Source organism: Antedon mediterranea, chromosome 5, assembly GCF_964355755.1.
Source record: "Antedon mediterranea chromosome 5, ecAntMedi1.1, whole genome shotgun sequence".
Taxonomy (NCBI): domain Eukaryota; kingdom Metazoa; phylum Echinodermata; class Crinoidea; order Comatulida; family Antedonidae; genus Antedon; species Antedon mediterranea.
Window position 1 is genome coordinate 15,407,066 of NC_092674.1, and position 19,187 is coordinate 15,426,252.

Below are 19,187 nucleotides of genomic sequence, written 5' to 3' on the forward strand. Positions count from 1 at the left end.
CCAGCAGGTCTTTCTCCCAGCGTTTCTATTACTGCAGTTTCAAATTCTGCTTCTGTTTTGTAGTGTACGGCATTGGAATTCATGGCCAGAAAGGATCCCAAATTGCAACACACACACAAAATACATAACAATAGCCTAAAAAAATGTTGCACGTTCATTTAAAATAGAATACTACAGTGCGAAAAAGTGCCCATTGTGTTTGCTAATACATATGTTACACTGATCTAAATAATCTATTTTACTTACTGTTTTTGGGTACTGGAATTATAGTGGATTTTTTCCTTAGTTTCGGTATTATGCATAACTTTAGCGAGGACTGGAAGAGGTGTTGAAGAACACCACATACAGTAGTTGGTCCGAACAAAAAACATCACAGCAGCGATGGCTTGGCGCGTTGTGTATCGGCTTTGACGTAAGATTTATGATTTATAGATACATATTTAGGTAGTCATGGTAACTTGTTTTTATAGGCCTATTGAGTCCTAGTTTCCAAATATCCATTTTTTCAGCCGTAGTAAGTTTTAGCTTCCACTTGATACAGTTTCCTAATACTTTTGTCATCTTGAATATAATCAGCCTAAGGTCGTGGAGTAACAAAAAGTGAGAAAGGCTCATCAGTTTTCCTGATTGGGCAGAAACTGTAAATGTAGTTAAAAAGGTCTACTACTAATATAATGAGAGTTCAAATGAGTGCTTAATTATTGATTGGGAGATTTTATGGGTGCCCTGCTTTTTGTATGCCATACTTCAGTAGATTTTTTATCATCACTTAAAAAAAATCTATTTGCATGTATGCTGCCCTCTTTAGCAATAAAGCTTAACTTTATTTATAGATTTACTACTAGATCATCAATTCTAAAATAGAAGGGGAACTAGGTAAATGACTACTGATACATCTATTCAAGTATAAAAATAATCCTTTAAAACAATAAGACTGTATAAATTGCCGCCAGAACACCATATACACTGATTTTTATAATAAATTGCAATGAAATTAATTTCTTAGTAAATTTCAAGCACTTTCATATACAAGGATCATACAGAATACTTTCCTGCATTGATAAGCTCTACACCCTGTAATGGAGGCATAGTTGACTGCTGCAGCCATTTTCTGTGGTCCCCACTACATATTTGAACTGCGATAACATTTAGTAAGGATTATTCTCTTTTGCAGTTGTTTTTGTGCCAAAATTAAAAATAGATTTTTTGGACTAACTTTGTTTTTCTTGAGTTGTTGGATTAAAAAAGTTAAGGTGCCATTTGTTTTCCGAACACTCCTTCAGCCGCCATCTTGAACTCAAAATGGCTAATATTTCAAACCAAAAGATCAACATGTAATTTCACAAAATAGTGTACTGTTTGGTATCATTGGATAGGTTTTTTTATTCTGAATACAGTTTTACCAATATCTGTTTAATTTTTATAATTTTCCATTTATATGTTTTATATCTATTAATGAACCTAAGTACAGTACTGGATAACACATAGGGCCTGTTTATGAACAGCAAGTATCCGGATAACTTGTCATCTTTTGGGGTCATTAATCATGCCTTAACGACCCTTAATGGCTTTTAGTACTACCACCTGGGTTATCCAGACCAACCTCAGCCCAGCAAATTTGGAGGGTTGGCTTGTCCTCAGGGGAGTTGAAGGCGACCTTGCTGGATTAAACAATGTATTTTATGAGATAATCATGCAAATCAGGCTGAAAATAAGGCCATGAGTAGCCGGATAACTAGAAGTCTGTAAACGGTAGGGAGAATTTTGATTTAGGGTATGTTCAGACCTACGGAGTTATGCTTTCGTATCACAGCCAAGGTCATATTTTAATGAGTGTCGTAAGAGCAAAGTGTTCAGATTCATTGCAACGAAGTTGCGTTACAAACGGATATGATGTCACTCGCTGGCGATTAACCAAACTCTAACGCACGTATAGACCTACCTTCGTTGTTATTAAAAGTAGTAGTGGTTGGGGTAGGAGTTACAGGCCTAGACCGAACACTTGGGCTCGGAATTATCGATGGGTTGTCAGGCATACCAACCAGCCGATCGTTTTGGGGTTTGGGTTTATATTTGGTCTAGGCCTAAAATATCATTTATGGCAGAAAAATGTTCAAATCCCGTACTTGCACCGGCTCCAGACTTATTTACTCGGTCTTTCGCCGCTTTATACGACGACCCCTTCAATTTCGTTTGGATATAATTTAAATCCTTCTTTATTAATATTATGAGGATGGCCCATCTGCTAACGTGTCTGCCATCTCGTTGAACACAGACATCTTGTTGCCGGTGCTTTTACGCCAGTTTTTCACTTCCAACCGATCTCTAAACTCAGGGCTTCCCCACAATGAAATAAGGTATTTTACTTCGGTTTCTCGCCAATGCGCACGCTTCGATGACATTTTAAATTAATTAATATAATAATATTAATAATAATAATACTGTATACCTAGTGTAACAACAAACAAAAGGTATGATTTTTTCGCACGTTCACCCATCACAACAAATGGATCAGCTTGGCTATACGATGAGGAGCACATGTCACGATGTGATGTGGCGAATATTGTAATTTGATTGGCTAGATATCTAACCTAGGTCATATTCATCGATGCGTGACTTTCGTATTGTAAGCGACGTCCACTAAACTCATACCTTGAGCTTTCGTAGCGTACGAAATATCAGTGTCGTACGAGGTGGCTTCCACTAATCTTTTCCTGGTTCAGACTTATGGACTTGTACGCCGCGTACAATACGAAAGCATAACTCCGTAGGTCTGAACAGGCCCTTAGCCTTGTCAGGAGAGACCTCTGGCATATCCAGATACTTTAAATGTTCATAAACACAACCTTAAAGACACCTTCCCTACGTTTTTTAGATCTATTTTAAGATCACAAACTATATTTCTACTATATGGTCCTATTGCGATAACTTTTTTCGTCTTTAAATGGTTAAAAATGTGAAAAATAAGTCGATTCTAATAATTATAGCGGCCCGCTATAAATCCCAAAATGCATTGCGCACGGATTGATATTTCTGTTTTTCTTCTGTAATTCACCCACTTTTCGATCAATCGTGAGGCCAAAACAAATGGAAACCTCCTAACTTTTCAGCGAAAATACCGGGTTTTCCCCAATTTGTATCAACAGAGTCTGGCAAAAATAGAAAGACAATTAATGCAGCAACTATACAACGTCAGGCTAGGTATATAGCTAGCGTACGATGTTCGTACGTTACCAATTTTTACCAGCTAGGCCTACAAAACTAAGCCTAGCTAGGCTAGGCCTAAATACCGTCCACAAGAGGTCAGTCGCCGCGAGCTACTTAGGTAGTGCATTGTTTCTCACTTTTTATCATAATTTACCATAAAACGTACATTTAAGGAATGACCTGGTTTAACGTCACAAATTGTAGGGAAGGTGTCTTTAACTTACCCCGCTCTCCCCTACAATTAGTTGTACAGTACTTAAAGGCTGTAAAAATATTGATATTATTTTTCTTGATTTTTCGTCTGCATTTGATAAGGTGTCTCATAAAAGATTAATTAAGAAACTTAATAACTGTGGCATTGGTGGAAACACTAATGCATGGATTACAGATTTTCTTTCAAATAGACGCAAAAGGGTTATTTACAGAGGAGAAAAGTCAGAGTGGGTAAATGTTACTTCAGGGGTACCACAAGAGTCAGTTTTGGGCCCTCTTTTATTTTTGATTTACGTAAGTGATATTGTAAATAATATTTCTTCTTCACTTTTTCAATTTGCTGATGATCACACATTATCACGTCCTATTTATAACAATAATGATTGTAAATTGCTTCAAAAGGATTTAGATTTAATTGCTAAATGGGCAAATGTAAATAAACTTCCCTTAAATCCTGTCAAATGCGCAGTAATGCATGTTACAAGATGTAAAGAGATCGTTAACTGGGATTATACCATAGAATCAGACAATATTCCTAAAGTTACAGAATTTAAATTTGTAGGTGTATATGTAAATAGTTTGTTGTCGTGTCATACACAAGTTAATTATATATGTTGTAAAGCAAGCAAATTGCTTGGTTTCATTTCAAAATGTAGTAAAAATATGTCTTGGTTAGCTATGTTGAACTTATACAAAGCTCTATTACTTCCAGTGGTTACCTACTGTTGTTCAATGTGGGCACCATTTGTGAAATCACATATTAATAGAATAGAAAGTATACAAAGGAAAGCAACAAGGATAATAATGTTTAGAAAGGAAGGTTCCTGGGACACATCTTATTTTCATAGGTTGAAAGTGCTTGAATTATTATCTATTCATGACTTGCTTAAATTACATACGCCCGTATTCTTAAACCGGACTTTAGTCGTAGTTCGAGCTAAAACTTTAAAAATGACGTCATTTTAATTCATAAATCGCCGACTAGTTCACGCCAACCTCGACTAAATCGAGACGAATTTTGATCGATTTTTTTAGTCCTGGAGGGGGCAGGCTAAATGGTCGACTAAATAGTTTTTAAACGATGTTTATGAAAACCGTAACAGTCATTGAGTTGTTATATTGGCCAGATATTGAAAAATGAAATATCTATTTTTATATTAGCTTAATTAAGTATACATTGGTATAAGTTATAATAATGAAAATAATCTTTATTTACAACCGTATACAAATTACATTATTTTCTTTGCGCAAGTCCGACTTGAACTACGTCACGCCATAGCGACAATGGCAGATGCGGAAATTCACCACGCGATGGAATGTTTAGGGCCTAGCGCTTTCTTGTCACGCGATGAAGTGCGTGGTTCGTCGCGATCATACTTTGTTGGTGGCCTAGAAAATATAAAAGTTACCGTACCGCCATGGTTCCTGATATTTTGAATATTTTGTTTGTTGTTAATCAAAAGTACTTCACTGTTAAATTGATACTGATCTTGTTCTAATAATTAATGATTAAAATTACTTTTCATGTATATAGTCCTGATGCGTAAAAAGTGTTGTAAGAAAATGGAAAGTGATATCAATGCGAAAAATTTCGTCTGCTCCTCAAATACTCTCTTGTCATTGGCCAATGAATAGCCTTTGTTACCTAGACGTGTGCAACTCGACTAAAAGCTCGACTTCATTAAGTCGAACTGCAAACTTCGACTACTTCGTTTTTGAATCGAATTTGAAGTAATAGCTCGAACTACGACTTTTTCAAGTCGAACTTCGAACTACGACTAAAGTCCGGTTTAAGAATACGGGCGTTAGACTTTCATTGGGATTTAAGGTGTTGAAAGGTTACTGCCCCAATTCTTTCAATGAGTATATTAAATCTAGTGAAAGATGTCCGGGTAGGCTTTTACGTTGGAATTCGAAAGGCAATACTTTTCATAATTCTGTATTTGTTTCCTTTCCTAGACTATGGGAGCAAATACCAAATGACATAAAAGATTCACAAACAATTTCAATATTTAAGGCTGCTTTAACAAAACACTATATTTCATGTTATGTATAGTTTATTTGTATTTTTCTTGTATATGGTTTTATCTTAACTGTTTGTATTGTATGGAGTGAGTGCAGAATCTGTTTGGGCTTTAGCCTATTCTGATTCCTGGTTATTTTTACATTGATGACCGAATAAATATTATTATTATTATTATTATTATTTGCATTTTTAGTTGGGGAATATGCATGTAGGTTTGGAAAAAAATACTGTTCTTTTATTCTCTAATATAAAATACCACTGCCATTTTTACCTAGGATAATTGTTTTTATATTATATATATATATAACTTTATTCACAATCTCAGATAATACAAAGTACATGCAAAATTAATTGAAGTTGTGAACAGGGTTAAGTTGTAAGCTAATGCTTTAGACGCAAAGCCCCTTAAAACAAAAAAAATTTGAAATAGATAAATAATTAAATAAATAAATAAATAAAAACAGTATAATGTACCATATTAATTGTAACGATAAAAATACTAACAATAGAAATAATGCAGTGATAATAACAAATCAAATGTCAAGAGAAAATCAATTTACCAGTAGCTTAAAATTAATGATAACTGGTGACAAACAATCATGAATTTTATGTTTGAACATACCAATACTGGTTGACATTTTAATGTCATTGGGTAGTGAGTTCCACACATTAGTGCCTCTGTATGTGACACTTTGTTGGCCCAATAGGGTCCTTTTGAAAGCAGTGCTTAAATTGTCTTTAGCACTTGTCTCATGATTATGTTTGGAATTGTTTGTAGCAAAGAAAGAATCAAAAGTATTAGGCAACTTCTTATGATGAAACTTAAACATGAGTATCGCAACACTTTTTTGGTACAGCTCAGATAATTTTAATGTTTGTGTGCGGGCAAAGAGTGGTAGAGAAAGATGATGAAAAGGAACGTTGCAAACAATTATTAGTGCTTTCTTTTGTAAAATATAAAGACGATTTAAAATAGTTTGATTAGTATAGTAGATCCCCATAGTGTTATGGCTTAGGTTAGGTATATGAGAGAGTTGTATATTTTAAATAGGATTTCGTATTTTATTTTATTCATGGTGCCTATAGCTGTTGAAACTTTCTTTCTTTCTTTACATGATATGCAAATGATAATTTCTCATCTAGATGAACACCAAGAAACTTTGTTTGATTTACTCGTTCTATAATATCAGTATTAATTAGCAAAGTTAGATTTGACGTGTCAATTTTTACATTTCTACTAGTAAATACAATATAATTCGTTTTTTTTGGTATTCACCGTTAATCTACAGTATTTGCAATAAACCAGTTTCATAGTTTAAAATATTGAATGCTCTTGTAATATCATTGTGTTGCAGGAACACATTAGTGTCAACTGCATACATAATAACGTTTGTGTTTCTACAGGCAAATGGCATATCATTTATAAAAATCGGGAAGATAAGGGTCCAAGAATGTATTTGGTTTCTGATTTTTTACCTTCTACGTTCACAAACTGTTTTCTAGTTGATAAGTAACTCTTAAACCAATCTAAAACGACACCTCTAATACCGTAATGTCTCATCTTCTGTAATAAAATGTGATGATCCATTGAATCGAACGCTTTTGATAAATCTAATTTTGTTTGATAAACCTATTTTCATGTTTGCTGCCCTCTTTGGCAATACAATTTAATGTATCTGTATTACTAATCATGTGACTACCAATACATACGTGTACAGCATTTAGTCTTAAAAAATGAGGTTCAAAATATAAATTGTTTTTATCTATCAACATTAAAATATTCTATTGGAATTTTCTAATTTTTTATTTTTTTTTATTTCGGCAAATACAAACATAAACCGACAACAATATAAATAGCATGGTTGCGCTGATTAGGCGTGTCACTCAAAAAATGAAAATAATGAACAAATAAATTGATATGGTTCTAAAATAATTTGTTGAAATATCTTTAAAATGGATCCAACTTTTTGTAATTGATGTGTTTTCACAGTAAATCAAAACTTTCAAGTCAATGAAATTAGCTGTTTTTATTTGAAAACCACTGGAAATGTATTAATATATACATTTCTGAGAAAAGGCTATCGCATACAAAATAATTTTCATAACACTAATGTACTTTTCAGAACTCAACATAATTTAATTAAATTTACTTAAATATAGGAGAAAATAGATCATGAAACTAACAGTAACACTAACTAACTTTTATTTGATGTTTTAGCATTTTATGCCCTACATCAGCCCTGTAGGCTTATTTCAATATAAAAATATTTTATATTATTTTATATTAAAATATGTTGATGTAGGCTACAAAGACTGTGTAACTGTATCACTTGTATAACAAATTGTACAGGATAACATCAAGCTTAACATCATTTGGTTTAGAGTATAGTCACTATATTGCCTAAGGTGGTAGGGTGACATCTTCAAATTACATATACCTCCTTGGCGGAGGTAAATTATGAATGTAAGGCATCAAACCATGAATACTGTTCTAACTGTTCAAAGGGCAGAGTAAAGGAATATGATCTTTGTATTGATAAAAGACGTTGTTTAAATAATAATAACTTACCTATCTATCTGTACACAGATGAGTCAGTCCATTTATTGCATAACGTAGTAATACTGTTTTTAAAGCATACCTGTAAATGATTTCTTCATCTTGTTTTTTATTTGAACACTTTTAATAAAGAATATTATTTCATTTATTATATTACCTTGTGTAATGTTTTACTTTTATTTTTACTAAATGAATTTAAATGTCATTTAAAAATTATTATATTAAAATAATTTTTTTTATACATATCATAAATTAATTTAAGCCTATATTTTGATAAAAAATAATTAAGATGTGCATACTACTCTACTGCTAAATTGAATATTATTCTGTAAGCAAGTAACAAACCTACTGTAGTTGCAGAATTTTCAAATCAACTATACTAACCAGTAGCTAACACTATTGGAATGCAACCTTTAAGGTTATGTGCAAGTACACTCATGCCTTGATCTAAGTACCATGATACAGCTGATCAACTTTTGTATACACTTTAGGTTATATTGCAATTACATAGTCCATCTAATGGCAAGATAATAACTTTTCAGATGTCAAATGCACTAGAGAATTTCTTGAATATAAGAAAGTCAGCTGGGCTACTTTGCAAACCCCAGATGTAAAGGCTTTTAAGCCAGGCTGGCATTTATACATCTGCTCAATGTAGTACAACTCCCAGGCAGGAGCTTTATGTACTGCTAGGCTTCATAAACCAATCTACTTTCAATTTTATTTATCAATAATAATAATACATGTGTTAAAGTTATGAATGTTTAAAAAAATGTATATCTTTATAAACATTTTGTTGATGACTGGTTGAATGATCTAATAAATGCATTTTGTGTATCTCTTTTTAAATGTTTATGTTTTTATTATTATGTTTATATTTAATTGTATTTGTATTGAATCCGAGTTTAGTGATAACACTTTTTGCTTTGCCCATGTTAAACTCGACACGCCCTTGTCAATAACGCTTATTGTATTGAATTTAAATAAATATGTAATTTATGGTTATTTAGACTATTAATTATTTCTTTTTACACTTGCATTGCAGAGTGTTAAGTGAATCAACTGAGAATATATTCTTATAGAATCCTCTTATAAAAAAATGTAAAATGTTTAACTGGAAATTAAATATCTTTGCCACATAATTATTAATAATCATAACAAGAAATATTTCTTACAAAAAACGCTGCTCGCTTATTGACGTAACAGTTTTAAAAGATATATTGTCCCTCTGAAAAATATTTTTTATTTCAAATTTGTTTTTGAATGTGTCATTTTATTGTCACAAAATAGTTATTTTACCTGAAAAAATGTAATTAAAAGCAAAAAATACTTTGGTTTTTTGAGTTATAATTAAACGTTTCTTTTCTCTTTTTATAATGTGAATTTTGGTACAGAAGTGAATAACTTTGATATGAAACAGACTCAATTTAGTTTATTTTATTGCTAAGGTCAAGTCTGGGGGTCACTTCATCACGCCTAAGGGCCTGTTCAGACCTACGGAGTTATGCTTTCGTATTGTACGCGGCATACAAGTCCATAGGTCTGAACCAAGAAAAGATTAGTGGAAGCCACCTCGTACGACACTGATATTTCGTACGCTACGAAAGCTCAAGTTATGAGTTTAGTGGACGTCGCTTACAATACGAAAGTCACGCATCGATGAATATGACCTAGGTTAGATATCTAGCCAATCAAATTACAATATTCGCCACATCACATCGTGACATGTGCTCCTCATCGTATAGCCAAGCTGATCCATTTGTTGTGATCGGTGAACGTGCAAAAAAATCATACCTTTTGTTGGTTGTTACACTAGGTATACAGTATTATTATTATTAATATTATTATATTAATTAATTTAAAATGTCATCGAAGCGTGCGCATTGGCGAGAAACCAAAGTAAAATACCTTATTTCATTGTGGGGAAGCCCTGAGTTTAGAGATCGGTTGGAAGTGAAAAACTGGCGTAAAAGCACCGGCAACAAGATGTCTGTGTTCAACGAGATGGCGGACACGTTAGCAGATGGGCCATCCTCATAATAAAGAAGGATTTAAATTATATCCAAACGAAATTGGAGGGGTCGTCGTATAAAGCGGCGAAAGACCGAGTAAATAAGTCTGGAGCCGGTGCAAGTACAGGATTTGAACATTTTTCTGCCATAAATGATATTTTAGGCCTAGACCAAATATAAACCCAAACCCCAAAACGATCGGCTGGTTGCTATGCCTGACAACCCATCGATAATGCCGAGCCCAAGTGTTCGGTCTAGGCCTGTAACTCCTACCCCAACCACTACTACTTTTAATAACAACGAAGGTAGGTCTATACGTGCGTTAGAGTTTGGTTAATCGCCAGCGAGTGACATCATATCCGTTTGTAACGCAACTTCGTTGCAATGAATCTGAACACTTTGCTCTTACGACGCTCATTAAAATATGACCTTGGCTGTGATACGAAAGCATAACTCCGTAGGTCTGAACATACCCTTAGATACTTCAAGTGTGAAGTATCATATTACAAACAAAAACTTTCATGGACTGTTTTGATAATAATTCAATGATTATCTGACAGCGAAATACAGTATTGTCATGGGACTCATAAATACCAGAAATGCAGCTGGTACCTATAAATTATAGTCGAGTTTCCATTTTAGCAAAAATGTCAAAGTGTAGTACTATAACTGCTGCTTGATTTCATCTAATAAATGAGTCATCTCGTGTGACGTAGCGGGCTAGAGCAGCAGTGTGAAGACTACTGCTTTAACATGTTCTTATTTATGTTTAATATTTTTATAGTAAATAATATTTTTTGAACAGGATTTAATTATTATCTATGATCAAAATTACCTCTTCAAAGTTTGTGCTGTTGACACTGACTGACTGATATTTAATAGAATTTAGGGATAACTGGGTCATGGTCATACACTGCTTGGTCATTTTACCTTAATGCACTGTTTTTGTTTTTTTATTGCTATAAAATATCTAATTTTATTTTTTAAGGCAAAGTTTCATTACCTTGTGCTTCCTAAAGAAAACATAACCAATTTGAAGAGACTAAACACAAGCAACATTGAATTACTGAAACACATTCACAAATGTGGAGAAAAAATCATAAAAAAGTAAGCAACTTTGCACTTCTATCTAACTCTTTTATTAAATCTGCATTTTAATCAAGAATGATCTATCATATTGCGATGAATGAGTGCACTCCAAGAGTGCTTACAGTACTTCTTCCTAAAATTTCCCTACATAAAATTTCTTCCAAAAATATTTATTTTTTATTTCTTTTAATGCTGTGTGTTATTATCTGTATCTATCTGTGTCATTATTATAATTTTTTATTAAACAAACTCTAGAGTACCGTACCTAGATTGATGCTACAACTCAGATGGGGACAGTTTTTGGTTCATATACTGTACAGTTGTTGACATAACAAGTACAACTTGTTGATCATTTGTTCAGATGTAATTATTATTACTATATTAGACCACTCTTATTATAGGCCATTGTCTCGGCAACAAAAAATTATGATTTGATTTATGATTAGATTTTTCTAAAACTGTTGTAAATTAAAATAGATTAGAAACGTAAATGGATAGTTCAGCCTTCTCAGGAATTGGAAGGAGGCCTGTTGCACCCACAAATGTGAAAACAACCACAAATGTAAAAACGCATCACCCACAAATGTGAAAACAACCACAAATGTGAAAACGCATCACCCACAAATGTGAAAACGCATCACCCACAAATGTGAAAACAACCACAAATGTACAAACGCATCACCCACAAATGTGAAAACAACCACAAATGTACAAACGCATCACCCACAAATGTGAAAACAACCACAAATGTGAAAACGCATCACCCACAAATGTGAAAACAACCACAAATGTACAAACGCATCACCCACAAATGTAAAAACAACCACAAAAGTAAAAACGCATCACCCACAAATGTGAAAACGCATCACCCACAAATGTAAAAACGCATCACCCACAAATGTGAAAACGCATCACCCACAAATGTAAAAACGCATCACCCACAAATGTGAAAACAACCACAAATGTGAAAACGCATCACCCACAAATTTGAAAACGCATCACCCACAAATGTGAAAACGCATCACCCACAAATGTGAAAACGCATCACCCACAAATGTAAAAACGCATCACCCACAAATGTGAAAACGCATCACCCACAAATGTAAAAATGCATCACCCACAAATGTGAAAACAACCACAAATGTGAAAACGCATCACCCACAAATGTGAAAACGCATCACCCACAAATGTGAAAACGCATCACCCACAAATGTGAAAACGCATCACCCACAAATGTGAAAACGCATCACCCACAAATGTGAAAACGCATCATCCACAAATGTGAAAACCCCGGTGAAAACGCATCACCCACAAATGTGAAAACGCATCACCCACAAATGTGAAAAGGCATCACCCACAAATGTGAAAACGCATCACCCACAAATGTGAAAATGCATCACCCACAAATGTGAAAACGCATCACCCACAAATGTGAAAACGCATCACCCACAAATGTGAAAATGCATCACCTACAAATGAAGACATTTTCGCCTATTAGGCTATACTATTTTTTCATCCAAAATATTTACATTTTACCAAGCCTTGGACTTAGCAGGCTCTGTTAATACGCACCACCTTTCTCCTTTCCTATCGGAATATTGCTGTAGGCCTATTTATTTTAGGCTTCATATGTTTTGTTGCTCATTTGCATGTGTTTTATATTATAATATAATTCTAGAAAAGCACACTTGTACACACTGGAAAAGATGTTGGATAGACATTCTTGGATTTTCTTGAATTCTTTCTTATTCCTACTGTATATTTTTCATTATTTCTATACATTTTTTTTTTCCTTTAAATGAAAATTTATTATCCAGTAACCACAATAGATTTCACGTTAATTGTAAAATTGAAAGCAATGCTCCAATTTTATTGTTAATTGCTTTCTTCTTTATGTACTGCCAATTATTGATTTTTCTTTCATCTAATGTTTTTGTACTACAATGATTTTTAATGTATAACTATAACTATATTGATTTAAATTGTAAATGGAAAATTTTAAGAAAATAATTCCAACAACATTTAGTAATGTGGGTACAGGGCCATAAATAAATTAAAAATTTATATACAAAAGATTTCACTTTTAATTGTCATAACAAATTTGAAATCAATTTCCAAACTAGAAAGCCACTCCGAGAGTGCATACATCCGCCTACTGTAAAATTCTCATACATAGGATTTCTCTGGAAATATACAGTATATACAATATATATATTTTGTGTATCTTAATGCTGTGTGTGATTTAGGCTAATTTCACTACATGCATGTGTATGAGAGTTTGGTGTAAAAAGGTTTATGTAACAAAGCCTCTCAACTAACAATAGTTTCAGTTGACCAACAATAGAACAGGAACGCCAACAACAAACGGGTGAATTTAAAAAGAAATAGGTTTTTTAAAACTACTTGTATCAAAATACCTGTTTTAAAATTACAAATCACACATTATAACTCTTGCCTTTTTAGACAAGTAGTTCTTGGAAAAATGCAATTTCAGTTTACTTGTTACTTTAAGACTGCTCGCCGGCTTTTGAAAATTCTATCCTATCTTTCTGAGGTCTAAAAAAAATAATACTAAAAAGTAGTCCAGAATTGGGGCCGTAGTCCGGATTGCCTCCAAAATTGAATGGAGTGGTCCTTCACCACATATCTATCTGTATTTTCATTTTGGTAATGATCTTGTGATAACTTTTTGAATAATCCTGCAAACAAACCGATAAAACAAACAGACACACGTGATCGATTACATATACCTACTTGGCGGAGGTAAATAAAACAGGCATTTGTTTACAAAAAAATTGTACAATAGTAGTTATAGTTAATATAAATAAAAAGCATATTACTTATTTTAAAAACAACACAGTTTGTTCTATTCATTTGATGATGCATGCAACAAACAATTTTCAGACAAATAATTTCTGTTTAGCAATAGACAGATATGATAGTTAAATCTGTCACCCCACCACCAAAACAATATCTTCAAATTAGATCTTGCGCTTGAAAATTTCTCAAGGTTGACAGTTATAGTAGATAGTAGAAAAGATAATCATAATGTAATCAACATGTCAGTAAAGTGTGTGCATTATTAAATTCTGACACAGATTAAATAATATTTGAACTATTTGCAGATGAGTACCTGTTGATCTTGAAAATACTGTAGTACAGAAATAATAATCTATTGCAAATCACTTTTCATTATGGATAGATAAAACTTAAACCATCCAACTGATCTATGTTGATAAACTTTGAAGAAACTGGGTGACTTAATGTAGAACTATAAATAAAAAATGATATTCTTTGAAACAGGTTTAGATAGTTTTGTGAGAAGATCATGTTTGTATATCGTATCGATCGTATATTTATTTATTTTAAAACATTTTTATACAGGATAAAAACAAATATCAGGTATAGAAATTGCATCTGTTTATCTTATGTTCCATAGATTAAAAAACATTCATAAAAAGACATTAAAACTTACTAATAAAACTCTACTCAATACAAAGAAAAATAGTGCGAGTGTGAAAATTAAAGGTATACATAAAATTAGATTTTTCAAAACAAGGATTTCTACAAATATACTAGCAATATATAGTCTAAAAAGAAAATTTGAAAAAGAAATATTTCTAACAAAAAACGCCGCTCGCTTTGATATAACAGTTTTAAAGATTTATTGACCCCCTAACAAATATTTTTTTTTTTTCAAATTTGTTTTTTAATATATCTATCTAATCTATCTATATTCACTTTAAACCAAAAACTGGATCGAAAAAAAAGAATTATTTACCTGAAAAAAATGTATTTTAAAGCAAAAAATACGTAAATTGTCTGTCAGACAATGGTTTTTGGTTAAAATGTATGGTTTCTCTTCTCTTTTTATAATTGAAATAATTATTTTCTTTTCTTTATTAAAACTTCAAAATTACCTACTTAAAGTCTGATTGTATTAATCTTTATTTTTCATTTTTTTGGGGGACAATACATCTTAAATTATTGTTCTTTAGAAATGATTATTTTTGTTTAAAAATCAGTAGTAAACATTTTGTGTAACGTAAATATATAGTCTGACTGTACAGAACAAAAATATAATCTTAAACTAGACTATGTAGTGTACTGTGAGTAGATAGTAGTTCACTTAACCACATAAAAATAGAAAAAAGTATCCTACTTTAAATTTATTTAATTCAAATCACTCAAAGCAAATAATACCACCAAGGTTGATTTTACAGATTACCGTCTACATGCATCTCAATAATACTGTATTATCAGCAAATGTTTTCATAAACTCTTTTCTCCAGACATGCTTTGTAATGTAATTTGTAATTTGAGCATGACCCTTCCAAGTTTACAAAATTCCAAAACTGTCAGCCTCTAGAACTATAGCTTCCACTTGATATAGCTTCTGAATGAGTATTCCTCTGGGAATATAGCTGGCTAATGCCGCAGTGCGAAATACAATTTATAAATATATATTAAAAAACACCTGATTGTATTCCTGGAATTTGATTGGTTAATTACACATCACATGTCATTTAGAATTAGCCCTACCTAATGGAATTGATATCTAAAGCCGGTTTTCCACTGGGCAAATTTATGAATTTTAAGAAGGCTCTTAAACGTGACATCGACTGTACATCATTTTAGTCTGTAAGAGAATTCCAAAATGATGTTGGAGCTGCATGAGAGAAAGAATGGTGAAAGGGAGTGTGATAAAGTGAGACCATCATCAATGTATCTCTGTGTCAGGCCGAGGCAGGATTTATATGCAAACATCAATATCTTAAATGAGACACACTCTTTCACTGGGAGCCAAGTGTAGTTCACATAAGATGTGATCTGTACGTTTACATAAACATACTAGCTGTGCTATTTTGTACCATCTGTAAGCAGGGTCTTGGGCAGTGTGACATGAAGACAATTGCAGTGGTACAGTTGTGGTTTTATAAATACTACAGTTTTTGGAAGTAGAAGTGCAGGAAATGATAGAGGCATGTGACAGTGAGTGAATACCGGTAGTATATGGTTGGAGGAGTGAGGTAGAGTTTGCGGTCTGGATAAATTTGCAAATGCACAAAAATATAAGGGTTCATGTAAAATTGACAGGCTTTGAGTAATCATGGATTATGGGATAATTTATCTACTTGGTACAAGATTTTACTTCTTGTTTTTTAGCTTTTAGCTAGTGCACTTTTAGTTGTATTTGTCTGTAAATAAATACATTCTCTAAAGGTAAAACTATATATGTTTGTTAAGTTAGGCCACAAGTATTTATTATACTACTATAATCAATATGTGTAATGTGGTCTTACCATTTAATTTTTTTTCAGGGCTGCTGGTGGCCGAAAAATTCGATTAGGATATCATGCTGTTGCAAGTATGAGGTACTGTAAATCCTTGTTTAAAAGTGGAGATGTATCTCTTTGCATTAAGAGCTTGATCTTATTTTTTCACAAAATGACATGAACTTTAAAGTAGAACTACTAGGATAATTTGTTTAATATTTATAACTGAATGAAGTTTAAACATATTATAATCTTTCAATAAGAAACAAAATAAAACATTTTTTTCTGTTTCACTGGAGGGTGGCCAACTGGACCACCCAAATTTGACCTAAAACAGTTTTCAGTTTCTTGTAGTTTGCATTCAAAGTTACAATACTGTATGCAAGCAAAATTCAAAATGTACCCTACAATTGAAGTTAATTACAAAATATGGAAAATTTTGATTTTCAGTCGCCTACATTTGCATGCTATAACACAAGACTTTGATTCAAGTTGCTTAAAAACTAAGAAACATTGGAACTCATTCACAACCAAGTTCTTTGTAGATTCCGAAGGTAACTTTTATTTTAAAATACAGTAGTTAAGGAACGTACAGATGAGTCTAAAGAAAGCTCTGAAGTAAACAGTTTGTTGTAAGCCGTAGGTGAGTGCCTGTGAAGACATTCATTTATTAAAGTTACTTCAACCTTTTTACAGACAAGTTAAAAATCTCAGGAATAGCGTTGTTTAGATGCAATTATTTCAAAGCTAGTTTTAAAGCACGATAAATTGTTTATCCATACTGTAATTAATAGCAGAATGGATGTGTATAAATTAAAAAAAAGCATCGTGTGGATGCTCACCGGAAGTAACATGCGCATATAATTTTATGTTTGACATAACTTTTAACTTGGACGTATAGGCTCTATGAACATAACTTATGTCAATGCTTGCTTATTGGATGAATGGTCAACGCTTCTACAAAAATCATCAATGCAGTTCACAGCCTGTTTTGTTGATTATATTATTATTATATTCATGGTATCTTTATTAAAGTATCTTTTACAATTACAATTGAATTAGTTAAATAAACAACAACGATACAATTATGGCACTCATTAATACTAGAAAAAAACATTAAAAAACAAAAACAGTGACTGATTTAGAGATGCTCTGATGCTAGAGGCCGCTTGAAAAAATGTTTTTGTACATTTTAACGCAAACGATCGACATAACAAAGTTCTCCTATCTTCAAGCGATTGAAGTTAGAGTATGGAAAGGGCATCTATTTATAAATTTACATAAGGGCAAAATTCGGTAAATCATGTGTTTACTTGGATGGTATATAAAGTTGGTTCGTAGTTTCGGTACTGATTATAATCACCTGATGTAACCCCCGTTTGGTAATTAAATTGAGTTAGATAATTAGTTATTGACAATTAAAACGAATTTAGGTTAAACGTTTTGGTGTTTTCCGATCGTGGTATACACAGTCTAATGGATGTCCATCTTAATAAATATCGCACACATTCGACAAAATTTGATGGTAAACGTCAATGAGACAGTGGTAGTCGACTTGCCTTTCTGATTACTGTACAGTCTTTTGTCAATATTGGCGTGGATAGATGGTAACAGTCGATTAGCTATTAAACGCTCCGTTACCTTGGTCAACGTTGGGGTGAGAGATGTAGGACGAAGAGCATTAATTGTAGAATGTGATTACGATTACGGTATTATAGCTGTTATACTGTATTAGTTATAACTAATATTACATCCCCTCGGGTTGGGGAGGAAACAATTTGTTTCAGATCATTTCCAAGATATAAGATCTCAGATCTGTTCTATTAAAGTCGCCCTACATATACCTGCATGTGATCTATTATCTAATAAGATCAATCGTCGCCAATAGGTGATCAATTTAAAGTTCAGTGTTCTGCAATCCAGGTGATATATTTACATCAACAATGTCAACATCAAGAAAAAGACACATGTCCATAACATCATTTTAGTTGGCCTTTTCACCAAGGGTCAGCCAGGCTCTCCTAAATTTCAGCAATTTTTATTGAAGGGTATTCACTCAACACATGTATAATTGTTTTAAATAAGTAATACACATGTATAAAACTCTTTGTATGCTTCTTCAATTTCTTCTTCATTTTTGAAAACTAAATTCTGACAATAGTAATATGATTTTGAACTTTTAACTGTTAAACTGCTGGTTAATGCTCAGAAAATCTTTTGAAATGAGCTTTTGAAGATATTAATAGTAAATACTTAGCTTCATCTCCCATGAGGAATGGGGGAAAGGATTTCTTTTTAATGGCAGCTGTTCAAATTTAGCATTCTATTTTCAGCACTACAGGAAACAACTGTCATCAGTCCTTCATACCCCCTTCACCCAACACAATTCATTGTATCAGTCCTTCATACCCCCTTCACCCAACACAATTCATTGTAGCAGTCCTTCATACCCCCTTCACCCAACACAATTCATTGTAGCAGTCCTTCATACCCCCTTCACCCAACACAATTCATTGTAGCAGTCCTTCATACCCCCTTCACCCAACACAATTCATTGTATCAGTCCTTCATACCCCCTTCACCCAACACAATTCATTGTATCAGTCCTTCATACCCCCTTCACCCAACACAATTCATTGTATCAGTCCTTCATACCCCCTTCACCCAACACAATTCATTGTATCAGTCCTTCATACCCCCTTCACCCAACACAATTCATTGTATCAGTCCTTCATACCCCCTTCACCCAACACAATTCATTGTATCAGTCCTTCATACCCCCTTCACCCAACACAATTCATTGTATC

The 19,187-nt window shown here is 33.0% G+C and overlaps 1 protein-coding gene across 1 annotated transcript in view; it reads left to right on the forward strand.

Annotated features, from left to right (window-relative positions):
- Positions 1–19,187, forward strand: part of LOC140048694 (aprataxin-like) — a 35,098-nt gene that overhangs the window by 13,103 nt on the left and 2,808 nt on the right. The window contains exons 3-5 of the mRNA XM_072093463.1: positions 11,004–11,122; positions 16,426–16,479; positions 16,831–16,934. Coding sequence (XP_071949564.1) covers positions 11,004–11,122; positions 16,426–16,479; positions 16,831–16,934 — 277 coding nt within the window. The remainder of the gene's footprint in view (positions 1–11,003; positions 11,123–16,425; positions 16,480–16,830; positions 16,935–19,187) is intronic.